General features: G+C 38.4%; 1 protein-coding gene across 3 annotated transcripts in view; it reads right to left on the bottom strand.

Moving 5' to 3' along the window:
- Nucleotides 1-12,455, bottom strand: part of LOC122653750 (protein SHOOT GRAVITROPISM 6) — a 177,548-nt gene that overhangs the window by 59,307 nt on the left and 105,786 nt on the right. For all 3 annotated transcript variants that reach the window (XM_043847686.1, XM_043847687.1, XM_043847688.1), the window contains exons 31-37: nucleotides 5,365-5,603; nucleotides 5,173-5,282; nucleotides 4,898-5,026; nucleotides 4,688-4,762; nucleotides 4,467-4,600; nucleotides 4,308-4,380; nucleotides 1,926-2,057 (exon numbers count right to left, since the gene is read on the bottom strand). In XM_043847686.1, the coding sequence (XP_043703621.1) occupies nucleotides 1,926-2,057; nucleotides 4,308-4,380; nucleotides 4,467-4,600; nucleotides 4,688-4,762; nucleotides 4,898-5,026; nucleotides 5,173-5,282; nucleotides 5,365-5,603 (892 nt within the window). The remainder of the gene's footprint in view (nucleotides 1-1,925; nucleotides 2,058-4,307; nucleotides 4,381-4,466; nucleotides 4,601-4,687; nucleotides 4,763-4,897; nucleotides 5,027-5,172; nucleotides 5,283-5,364; nucleotides 5,604-12,455) is intronic.

The raw sequence follows: 12,455 nt of genomic DNA, 5'->3' as shown, positions 1-12,455 counted from the left end.
GAGAGGGCTCGCCAAACAGTGAAACTGTGACGGAGAATGTTACCCTTGAACCAGACAACCTTGTGCTAGGGGAGACAAGGGGCCACGAACTCTGATGAAGTCCCAAGCTGAAAAGAGCTAAAAAGGCTAACAGAAGAGTCTGACCATACAACAATGTCTTCCCTACCACGAGGTCGTCAGGGAATGGAAGGCAAGACATTCCAGACGGCGGATAATAGGGGAGAGAAGGAAGGGGGAGGGCCCAATCATCTTGCTGAATGATGTCTGTAACTGGGGACTGTTTACTAATACCTGAGTTGTAGATGGCTCAAGCACCGACTATGTGGAGGACGCCCAAAGGGTGACAGTTGCCGAGCCAAAGGAAGGTAGAAACACTATCATCAATATGGAAGCTTGATGGGTGACTAAGGCTGAAAAGGTCAGTTGTTGAGATAAAGTTGGAGCAGGTTTAATACATGAATCTGGTGAATTCTATATGGAAGCTTGATGGATGACTAAAAACTACAAGCCTATTCAGGATTGAAAAAGAATATTTTGTTAATTCTGAAGGAGATATAGCATGATTTGGCTCTTCAAAATTAAAATAAAAATGGGAAAAAGTACACTGCCTGGTTGTATGGCCCCTGCGCCCAGACACAGCCCCCCTGAAATGACCGCCCCGCCCCCTACAAAAAAAAAAAATTCCCCCTCAGTTGATGCCCCTGCACGTCCCCTCATTGGCCCCCACACTAGTGCAGGGGCCACACAACCAGGTAGCGTTCTTCTTCCCATAAAAAATTGACAAACCTTAATGATGCTTAAAGAAACCAAGAATTAACCCTTTATTTAAACAGATGATAATGATGCAGATGATCTGTTAGTGGAATAAAGATCGAGAGAAAGCATAGACTCATGATGGCTACAGAGCATGGAATCAAGATATTTTCCCAAAAACATACAATTGTGGTCTAGCTTTTTCAGGGCCAAACTTGCCCATACTCATTCAGATTTGGTGTCACTAGAAGCGCAGTAAGAATTTGCTTTTTTCTATTGGAATGAACTAAGAAGTTTAAAATACTTAAAAAATTGATTTGCTTTTGAAAAAATCATGAAAACAAAATGATAATTCTCTTATAGGGAACCATTTTTTCAAGATTTTTGTATTTTGAAAGCTTTAGAGTACCCAGTGCACAAGGCTCCTGCCACTGCGGGGTCTGGGGACAGTCATAATGTACGCAGCCTTACCTCTGCTTTCGCAGAGAGGCTGTTTCCTGATATTTTGAAAGCTTTAGAATCCTCAAATAAAAACTATGCTGCCTTTTGGAATCCAGATAATCATCAAGAATATTAGGATGGTTTGAATTAGCACCAGCAGGACTTTGTTTCCTTAAAAGAACACTGCATCATGACGATTTGAGTAATTTCTAAAGCATCTTTTCTTTGCATTACAAAATGAAATATTTCCAATCCATTAGTTGCCTAGGAACACCGTAATGTAACTAATATCCACTGTTAGTTATTATAACCAAGAGATGACGTATACCGGTCCAACTGGCTGCAAATCTCATGGCAAACCTTAGATTTTCTAGGTAAAAAAGATATCAAATCTGTATTATTCCAGTTACTTTGCCTTTTCTACAAGTGACTGATATATAAAGTTTAGAAAATGAATAACTGACTAAGCAAAGAGCATAGCCATACGGTACTGAGCACAAATAACAAGACATACAGTATTGCACAATGAAAAGGTCTCCTTCACAATGTATGCTCTAAAATCATATTGAAGCATTCCAGAAAATGAAGTAGATAAAACCTTGCAATAATAAGAACATAAAGTAATTGCTTTGTTAAGCACTATAGAAGAACCTTCAAAGAAAATTTCCAAGCATAACCTAAACATTCCATTTCCATAAATTGTTTTTTCTTAATAAAAGGATGAGACTCACATAGAAGACATCCTGAATAGGCCAGCCACCACGCAACCTCGATATGTCCTTTGTAACTATATCCCTACCCGCAGCAGCCAATAATTCATTGAAGACAACTTTTGAGTTTGTGTTCTCAGCCAGACAAGATATCTTCTTACGGTTAATGAAAAACTTTATATATGGAAAAAATGCAGATGGATTAATTTGCGCCAGTGACTGATGACATCAAACTCCAAGTGAACAAGGTTTTATGCTGTTCTAAATGCCACTTTCAGTGTAAAACTTGATTTGAAAACATACAATTCAAGCAATGGAAATATTACAAAAATTTTCCAAAGGACAAAAGAAAATGAACACTAAATGGAAATATGGAATAAAACTCAAATTGTAGGAAATAACGAAACATGCACAAACACATTCGCAAAACTTATTATTACTACTATTAAAGTTGATTATGCAGCAGTAAAGAAGAAAGAAGCATGTTATCACTCTTACTAGAATGGTGCACCTAAGCAAATCCTCTTTCTATGTGCTGGTTCCTGGTGGTCCACTAACCTTGTTACATTTTTCTTCTTTTTTTTTTTTAATATTTGTGGATGCTTAATTTTTTTGGCCCAGTTGATGTTAGTAGGGGTAAAATTATTTTTCTTTTTTTCCTTTTTTTGTAAAATGAAGCTTTGATCATCCTGCGACAATTCTAACTCTTATTTTTCTAATAGATGTTATTCTTTGACTATAAAAAACAAAAAAAGAAGGCTTAACTTCATTTCAGTTGTCATTGGAAGAATTACTTTTTCTGGGTGATTCGGTTTTGAGGAGTTATTCTAAGGTTACTTCTCTCTTAAGAACAGCAAAGAACTCTTCCGGGGATTCAGCTACCCTAGATATCAAATATCAGACCCGTCCTCCTTTGATCTGTTTCCAGCTCCAATTGGATCTCCATAGTTTTCTGTCATGTGGTTTTATTAGAATGCAGCTGTCATTTTATTCCTCAGAATGATTGTTAGCACCAAATTTTGGTACCAGAGCAGGTTCAGATCTGATGTCAATGGCAGGATGAAGGGAATTTGGTTGAGGCAGGAAAGTCAATGTCTTTCATTCTCAAGGGAAAGCTCAGTAGAGAGGACTCAGAGGAGAATACTAAACAACACTGAATGTCGATGGGATTAAAGATTGTAAAAGCACAACATCATCTGCATGAATGTTAGTTGTGCTGCAAAATGTATAATGTGACTATGATGCAAGGAGCAGTGAGAAGAACATCATTACGAAGGTTGGAAAGTCCTATATATTTTCCACACAGACACCATGTATTCATTTCGGTCGAAAAGAATTGAACTTATGTCAGAATAAATGGTTGGAAATTAGTTGATAAGCCTTAATGTTTGAAAATACAGATCATTGAAATAGAAAGGGAAGAGGGGAATTGCTAGTATGATGTGTTCATTTTACTATGGCAACTGGGGTTCCACCTCTGTGGTGGGACCAATAATAACACAGGGGTTGGATCCCAGAAGGTGTATTACAAAGCACACATTGTATTACCATGTGCTAGTAGCCTAGTACAACGCGTGATTTTTACAATAACAGACGGGATATGACCTATATGGTGAACAAGTCAATGAAGGAGTGGGATCACAGCCGATGTATTATAAAGCACAAATTGTATTAGCATTTTCTAGGGAAGAGTCCAATTATGATCAGCCAAATAGTAGAGACTTGAGATGGGGCACTCAATTTGACGTTTGTCCAATTTAGAGGGGATACCCTATCTATCCAATAGTCAGAACAATCAAATCATCTGTCCATTTGGACAAGGCCACAATAATAATAATAATAATAATAACAATAATGATGATGATGATGAACAACAATGACAGAGTAATGGTGACGCCATGACTGTGGTGGTGGTGATGACGATGACCAAAGACATTTTGCTTGTCCGGTTGATATATCTACCACGTGGCAGTTCTGTTGCTACTCAAACTTTCTGTTGGTACTCGCATGTCAAGCTTCAGTCCATTAGGACTCAGGCAAGTGTCATTATAAATATTTGAAAATCGATGGGGAAGTACATTTATAATAAAATATTCAAACTACCAAAAATAGAAAAGTAAGAGTTAAATACAAAAGCGAACAGTTGAGATGGGCCAATATTGAGAGCACACTACCTACAAACAGTCTGAATGACTAAACCACCCCTCCATGTAGCAGAAATAGCAGCTAAATAAAGAGAATTTTTCCTAGCATGACTACGACAATGACAACGATGCTGATTCTGATGACAATACAAATAATATGAAAAACCCAACGTCCAATCTCATGCAAATAAAATTGAATAAACTTAAAAAAAAAAAAAAAAACAAAATGTCAGTAACAAAATTGACCAGAAAAAGATACAGCACCCAGAATCTCCTGACGTAAGGGTTTATCAGGTACAACCACTGTCGCAGAGAGCAAAGACTGTGTTGTCCTGTATGTACAAATATGACTGGTATTAGAATTTACTAAGATAACATTTTCTATAAAAAGGTAGAAGATATGCTTTATCAGAGAAACCTTGAAACATCAGTTTCATTCAACTCATTTCCCCTCTTTGTAACAAACTCAATAACAGCTTGAATGGCACCTTCAGCTGACTGTTTGATCTTATCGCATATAGCAGTAGTGCAACCATGCAAAGTGGCAACAAGCTGCACCAAAATTCATTGAAACAACATAAGAAGCTACGTATTTAAATTATTTTAAATTCACAACTTTGGCTATTAGTGTATCTTTACCTCATCCTTTGTTAGCAAAGTACAAACAGAGGAAACAACCCTATTAAAGACCTCTGATTGATCAATGGAAGCATCCTGAAGATAGAAAGTACAAAGATAATAAATAAAAAGACAAATAGAAAATATCCCCCACCCACTTCAAAAATCAAAGTCAAAAATCAAAATAATAATAATAACATAAAAAAAAATGATATCCTCAAACTCGCTCACACTCTTCAAAATGGCAATGACATCCTCAAGGGAGGATAAAGAACTGTATGAAATCTCTATATCTGTGCTGATAGCTGATCCCGCTGGCCGTGGAAGAGAAAGAGATATACTGAAGAAGAGATCAAGAATCTACAGGAATCTCACATGACCAAGATTGTGTCAAAAAATTAACAGAAACATGATACAGCATAAACTATTTTTGTTTACCAAAATGATTATTTTTAACATGTAACATAACCTTTTGAGGCACAGATAACTGCTCATCAATTACCAACCTGGGCTGAAACCTTTTGAACTTCAGAATTGAAATCAGCACAACGTGGAAGATAAACCATGACCCTCTCCCCCAGGCATAAGGAATCTCGACTTGGTAGAACAAATGCAGCTGGAAATCAAAGTTGAAACAAAACATTTTAGATAAGGACACAACAAATACACAATTTGTCTTGCAAGGAAAAAATGATTACATGGCAGGTTGGAAAAATTCCCATGCAGCACTCGATCAATTTGCTTGCTGTGTATGGAACTTCCATGGCTCCCAAGGCCAGAGTATCCACTGGAACAAAGTATTCGGAACTTGAGAAGCATTTCATACACTGCAATACAAGCTCTCCTTCTTTGATGCTCCACTGAAGAGGAAACATATTGATCAATTTGCCTCAGAATGTGTAATAGCTGCTCTGCACGACTCCTTCCATCTTCTCCACTAGTATGAAAGAAAATTGTTTAATCAGGAACTAAAGGATAATACAAATAAGTAATATTAATGTTGTATACATCATGATAGTCAATTTTGTATACATCATTACAGTCAAATTCTACACAACAAAGACATATAATATGATTTGCAACGACAACTATGATTTTTTGCCTAACTTTCTGCAGAACCTCCAAAAAACCCTAAAGCTTTTCTTCTTGCTGAAAACCTTTGGCCGCCGCTTTGAAGCACAGTTCAAAAACTCGCGAAATCTCGGTAGAGATTTCGAATATTTCGAAAATCTTGACCACCAGGGCGAAACGAAATGGTACCTCGAATCAAAAAAATACCAAATCTCGGTCGAGATTTATCTCGTGATATCTCAAGATATTGCTACATCTCGCGAGATATCGAGATTCAAATCACTTAATCGAGATATTGTTTCTTCTGTTTTCTTCATTCTTCAAACTCTCTTTGCTGATTTGTGTACCGACCTTTAAATCTACGCCGGAACCACTTGGAGAACACAAGATTCAAACTTCTTAGCACATCTATGAATCCTTTCCACTATTTCAAGTAAAACCATTTTCTCTAAAATTGTTTTTTTTTTATGAAAAATGGATGATCAATACATGTTTGTTTGTGATGAAATTAATATAAGTCAGACACCGGAGGCCGATCTACAATTGTTTTTTTTTATGAAAAATGGATGATCAATACATGTTTGTTTGTGATGAAATTTGTGTCGAAATTTGTTTTGGTATATATATTATTTTTTTATTTTTCTGCTTCAAAATTTTGATTTTCCTACAACAAAAATCTAAAAATAATTGGGGTTATGTACATTGTATGGTGATCAATTAAATATATGTTAGACACCATTGGCCGATCTATGGCCTCACGGTGTCGAAAATATTTTCTGCCAATAATTAATTATTTTAATTTTTGAAAATTATGAAAATTATTTAAAAATTCAAAAAAAAGGAAAAAATAGGGGAAAATATGAGGTTTTTGTTTTAAAATTAATGAAATATATGAAAGTAAATTCTACATGTATTTTAATTGCTGCCCATTGTATATCACTTCGGTTTTGTTGTGCTAGGCCAATATTTATTTGAAAAATATTTTAAAAAATTGTTTTTAAATATGAGAAAAATATGAGGGTTATGGGAAAAATACTAAATAGCTATATACTTGTTTTAGTGCTCTCAAACTAAAGTAATTGATGTGCTTCAGTGATTAATGAATTGTCTTTTATTCATGCAACAGTAAACAAGTCCGATTATGGCGGACCATGATAGAAGACATAGCCAGAGGCAGGGGGCAATGGCAGGGGGAGTAGAGCCAGACGGCCCAGGCCCAGGGGGAGCAGAGACCACCCAGGCACACTAGGGGTAACATTGCATGGTTGCACGACACTCCAATTGATGGGGATAAAAGAAAAACACAATGCAATTACTGTCACCAGAAGTTTTTGGGAGGTGGGGCCACTAGACTCAAACAACATCTGGCTGGAAATTCTCCTGAAGTGGTCTCATGTCATATGGTCCCTGTTGAGGTATCTAGGGCCGTCAGTGAGTACATGAAGGGAGGGAGTAAGAGGAAAGCTGAGAGGGAGAAGGCAAGGGTAGACCTTGAGGATGCAGTGAGGAGTACATCGGGAGGCTACGATGATGTTGCTTATGATGATGATGATGGTGATAGTGATGATCTTGTCTATGTTCCTGATGATATAGAGACTGAGCAAGAGGCTAGGGATTGGAGATGGGCGACAGGGTTGAGCAGAGGCACTTATTACGAGGAGCAAGAGAGACAGAGAGTAGGTGGTAGTGGAGGAGCTGGTACCTCTAGAGCAGGTGCTTGTGGTAGTGGAGGAGCAAGTGGTAGGCAGCCTGGGGTTCCTAATCCCTTTAGGAAATCACAGAGTACGAGGGAAGCTCTGCCTCCACCTCCAGCAGTACCACCACGAGTTGACCCCGCACTCCAACAAGCACCTAGTGTTTATAGAAAGAAAGGCAACAAGCAACCAAAAATCAAGGGAGCATGGAAAAATCTGAAGGGGATGGTGAAGGAATCTATAGCTAAGTGGATGTTATACAATACCATCTCAGCAAACACTGCACAAGGCCCCTTTTATCAGACTATGATAGATTCCATTGCTGAGGCTGGCCCAGGGTATAAGGGGCCCACCCCACACTGAGATCACGAATGTGTATTTGCCCTAACAAAAGAGAGAGCTTCAAGAATATATCAATGAAATGAGGGGGATGTGGGAGAACTATGGGGTGACCATAATGTGTGATGGTTGGACTGGTCCTACAAGAAAGTCCATCAACTTTATGGTGTATTGTGATGGGAGGACAGTCTTTCTCAAGTCTGTAGATGCATCCAAGGAGAAAAAGGATGCAAAGTATATCTACAAACTATTGAAGGACGTGGTAGATGATGTAAGAGTGGGGAATGTTGTCCAGATTGTAACGGACAACGGAAGCAACTACAAGAAGGCCGGTGAGAACTTGATGTATAACTGTAAATATCGACTGTTTTGGACTCCTTGTGCTGCCCATTGTATAGACCTCATGTTAAAGGATATGGGAAAGATCAAATTGGTACAACATGTTGTGGAAAAGGCAAGACAAATGACCAACTTTGTCTACAACCATGGGTTTGCATTAAACCTCTTGAGGGAGAAGTGTGGGGGTGACTTAGTGAGACCGGGCATAACTAGATTCTCCACCAACTACATTACACTCAAGAGTATTGACACGAAGAAGTCCGGACTTAGATCTATGTTTGCTTCTGAAAACTGGTTTAACTGGAATGGGTCCAATACCCATGGTGGTAAGGAAGCACAAGTTACCATTGCATCAGATGACTTTTGGTCAAAGTTGCATAAAGTGGTACAACTTTTGGACCCAGTGGTCAAGGTTTTGCACATAGTTGATTCTGCTCTCAAGAGACCAACCATGCCACATCTATATGCTATCATAAACTTGATGAATGATGGTGTTTACAATGCGAATCAACGAGGTAGCAAACACTTTCTCAAAATTATCAAGGAGCGCTGAAAAAATCAACTTATGCATCCACTGCATAAGGCCGGTGAGTATAATCTTTTTTTTATGCAATTACATCTTTTAAAGTTAATTTGAAAGATATATCACTAACTATTAAGGCATTGACAATATGTAATGTCAATTTTCAGCATACTATTTGAACCCCAAGTACCAATACAATCATAGGCTTGGGTTGAATAGTAGTATTATTAAAGCTTGCCAAGTTAGAGCCTAATAGTAAAGTACAAGCTATATGCAACAATGAGGTGAATCTTATAATTCATTTGGAATTACCTCAGTAAATACTAAATAATAATGAGTCATTACTAATCTATTAAAAATTTTCCAAATGATTATAGTTGAAGACTTTTAGGGATGCATTGGGGAGTTTTGGAACCGATGCTGCAGAGCAAGGACGGACACGCGGTGATGCTGGTACTCATTAGTCATTAGTCATTAGTCAATTCAATATCTTATTCTTCTACCATTGTATCTATTGAAACTTTTGAAATCAATATAACATGTCTCTTTTGTTGTAATGCAGCTGAATGGTAGGTGTTGTATAGGGATTCGGCAGAGAATTTGAGGAAAATAGCAATCAAGGTTCTCTCTTAGACATGTTCCGCATCTGGCTGTGAACGGAATTGGAGTACATTTTCTCTCATCCACTCCAAGAGGAGAAATAGATTGAGTTCCGAACGTCTATCTGACTTGGTATATGTGCATTACAATTTGAGGTTGAAGATGCAACACATACGCATTGGACAAGAGGGTATTAGGGAAAATATTGATCTCGCCAATATTTTCCAGGCGGAGTTAGATGATGAAGATCCTATTGTTGATTGGTGAGGGATAGAGCTGAGGCAGTGTTAGATCAGCCTGGAGGTAGGCCTAACCCCATGATAGCCGAACATATAGAAGCTGATGTGGATGAGTTCATGGCTGAAGAGGGTGAGGTACATACACGGGACGCGTCACCCATACCGTTTCAGCCAACTGGTGGCAATATTGATGACGAGGAAGAATGGTTTGTGTCCTCCAGTGGTGGTGCTGGGACTCAGACTCAGGCTCAGACTCAGACTCAGACTTGTATAGATGATAATGGTGTTGATGGTAGTGATGGTGGAGATGATGAGGATGGAGGTGATGGTGGTTAAGCATATGAGTGAACCTGAGTCCCGTATGTGGTAGGAGAGCAGCAAGAGCCGGTCCGATTCACCGGAGAAACACAGTTTGATCATGCCACACAAGATACAGACCACGGTGCACGTGCCCCCACACCGGCCACCTCGGCCTACTCGAGACAGCGTCGTGGCCAGTCCCATCCTCATGGTACTACTAGGCAGGCTGATCTTATGGACATTGGTACCTTATCTAATTCTGTTGGTGGATTGAGTATTGGCGATAGGGACAGCAGATCGAGTGGGCATTTCCGTGCCCCATCTTTTCAGATAAAGAGCAGTCCATCTCTAGTACAGTTCATCTAATTCACATCCATATGGCCAAGGGCAGTTGACTTGGTCGTTTCACGGAGGTTGTACTTGAATTTGGAATGTTATGGTGTAATAGTGACTAGTCTGAATATCAAAAGCTTATTACGCGGAATCCCATTTTTTTGGAATGAGTTGAGGGGATGGGCATTATTGGTGGAGAAGAAGCAATAAATTGGGGTTTATCAGGACCAATGCTACGAGCTTCCGGAATCCAATGGGATCTTCGTAAAGTTGATCATTATGAATGTTACGACGAATTTGATTGGTAAATTCAATGGCAAAAAGGAGATTCATTAGCTCGTTATTTAGTACGAATTAATGAAATGAAGGAATCCATAAAAATTATTCAACAGGCTCTAGAAGGAATTCCGGGAGGACCCTATGAAAATTTAGAAGTCCATCATTCATGGACGTTGATAAGATCCTTCCATTTAGCAGCACCTTAGGATGGCACTGGACTCTCGCCATCTAGGGTGCAGTACTCCACCGCTTCGCCTAGCAGCACGACGCTTGTTTTTCTCTCCCACAATGATAATGTTGGTATTACTAGTTTGAAATCTTTTCTTCAACAGAAGTTTCAAACTAAGAATTTGGGAAAGTTGAAATATTTTTTGGGTATTGAGGTAGTTCAGTCTCAAAAGGGAGTTTCTATTTCACAAAGAAAATATGTTCTTAATTTACTTACAGAGACAGGAATGTTGGGGGCAAAACCACTTGATACACTTATGGACCCCAACTTGAAGCTTACTGCAGATGAGGGAGATGTCCTTGATGATCCTGAGATGTACAGAAGACATGTTGGCAAACTGAATTATTTAACAGTTACTCGGAACTCGGTACCAACTCGACCCTTGGAAAAACCGAGTCGAGTCGATCGAGATCTCGCCGAGTTGGTGCATTTTTTTTTTTTTTCGATTGAAGCCTCAACTCGGTGGGTTTTAGACCTAGTTTAGGTCTGAAACTAGGTATTCAGCCTATTTTAGGCCATTTAAATACAATGGCACTATCAAAATTTGCAAAAACAAAGTCCAAATAGGAGTTTCACTTAGTGGGAAAGGAGGACAAACAGTTACTTATGCCACAAACCAAGACAGACACAGGACAAACACACTTATTTATGTCTAATATCATTTAAAGTAAATGCTTTCTTAAGATATTATTCATCAATAAGCAAATACCCCCCTATTTGAATCCAATAAAAATAGTTAAAAAATAAAATTCAAACGAAAAAAAAGTCAACCCCCAGTTCAAGAATAAAAACTGAATTTTTGGCGATAGGTGCAATTTTCAACTTTCTAATGCTGGGGTTTTTCTTAAATCTAAAAATTCCATAAATCATAATATGGTAAAACATTGCTAAAAACCAAAAGTGCGGTAACATATTCATTTGTTTTGATGTCCAAAAAAATATTTTCATATAGAGCGATTTTGACAGCATTCACACACACCAAAGTAAGTTTGACCGGTACATAACTCCTTCAATATAAATCAGATTTAAGCAATCTTGGACTTGTTGGAAAGCTTTGTTTTAAGTAAATGAAATACAAATACAAAAACATTTACTAAAATGATATTAGGCATAAATAAGTGTGTCTTGGTTCCTAGCATAAATAAGTGTCTGCATACCAAGCTTTACATAGATAGGTGTCTGTATACCAAGATTTTCCACCAAGATCTCGATCGAATTGTTGCACTTTTTCAACTCATATGCCAACTCGTCTCGGTTTCTCAAAAAACCGAGAAACTCGTCAAGATCTTGCCGAGATCTCGCAAGTTCTCGAACTATGCATGTGAATTAATATGGACAAGGCAACTTCTAAAAGAGTTGGAGTTCCAAAATCCGTCTCCGATGGGTTTGTGGTGTGGTAACCAGGCAGCAGTGCACATTGCCTCCACTCCTATGTTCCATGGAAGGACTAAACACATTGAGATAGATTGTCATTTTGTTCGTGAAAAGATTCAAGAAGGGTTAATCTCTATTCAACATGTTCGAATTGGGGAACAGCTACCTGATATGTTCACAAAGTCTTTGGGGAATGGGCGGATCAATTATATCTGTAACAAGTTGGGCATTCTTGACATCTATGCTCCAGCTTGAGGGGGAGTGTTAGAATAAAAGCAGAGAAAGGGGCTCTGGGGATTAGCGTGATACTCCTAATATCAGATTTATTTTATTCTTAATTTTCTTTCCTGGTTTGCCCTTTACCCTATTGTGCTGTACCCTTTTTAATTATTCTATCGTAATAGAATCGTGTGCAGCCTAGTGTGGCTTAAGACTGCAAGTCTGCAACTCTCTTCTTCTTCTTCTTTCA

Source organism: Telopea speciosissima, chromosome 3 (assembly GCF_018873765.1).
Source record: "Telopea speciosissima isolate NSW1024214 ecotype Mountain lineage chromosome 3, Tspe_v1, whole genome shotgun sequence".
NCBI classification, from domain to species: Eukaryota; Viridiplantae; Streptophyta; class Magnoliopsida; order Proteales; family Proteaceae; genus Telopea; species Telopea speciosissima.
The sequence above is the reverse complement of the archived record's forward strand: the minus strand, read 5'-3'. Positions and strand labels throughout refer to the sequence as shown.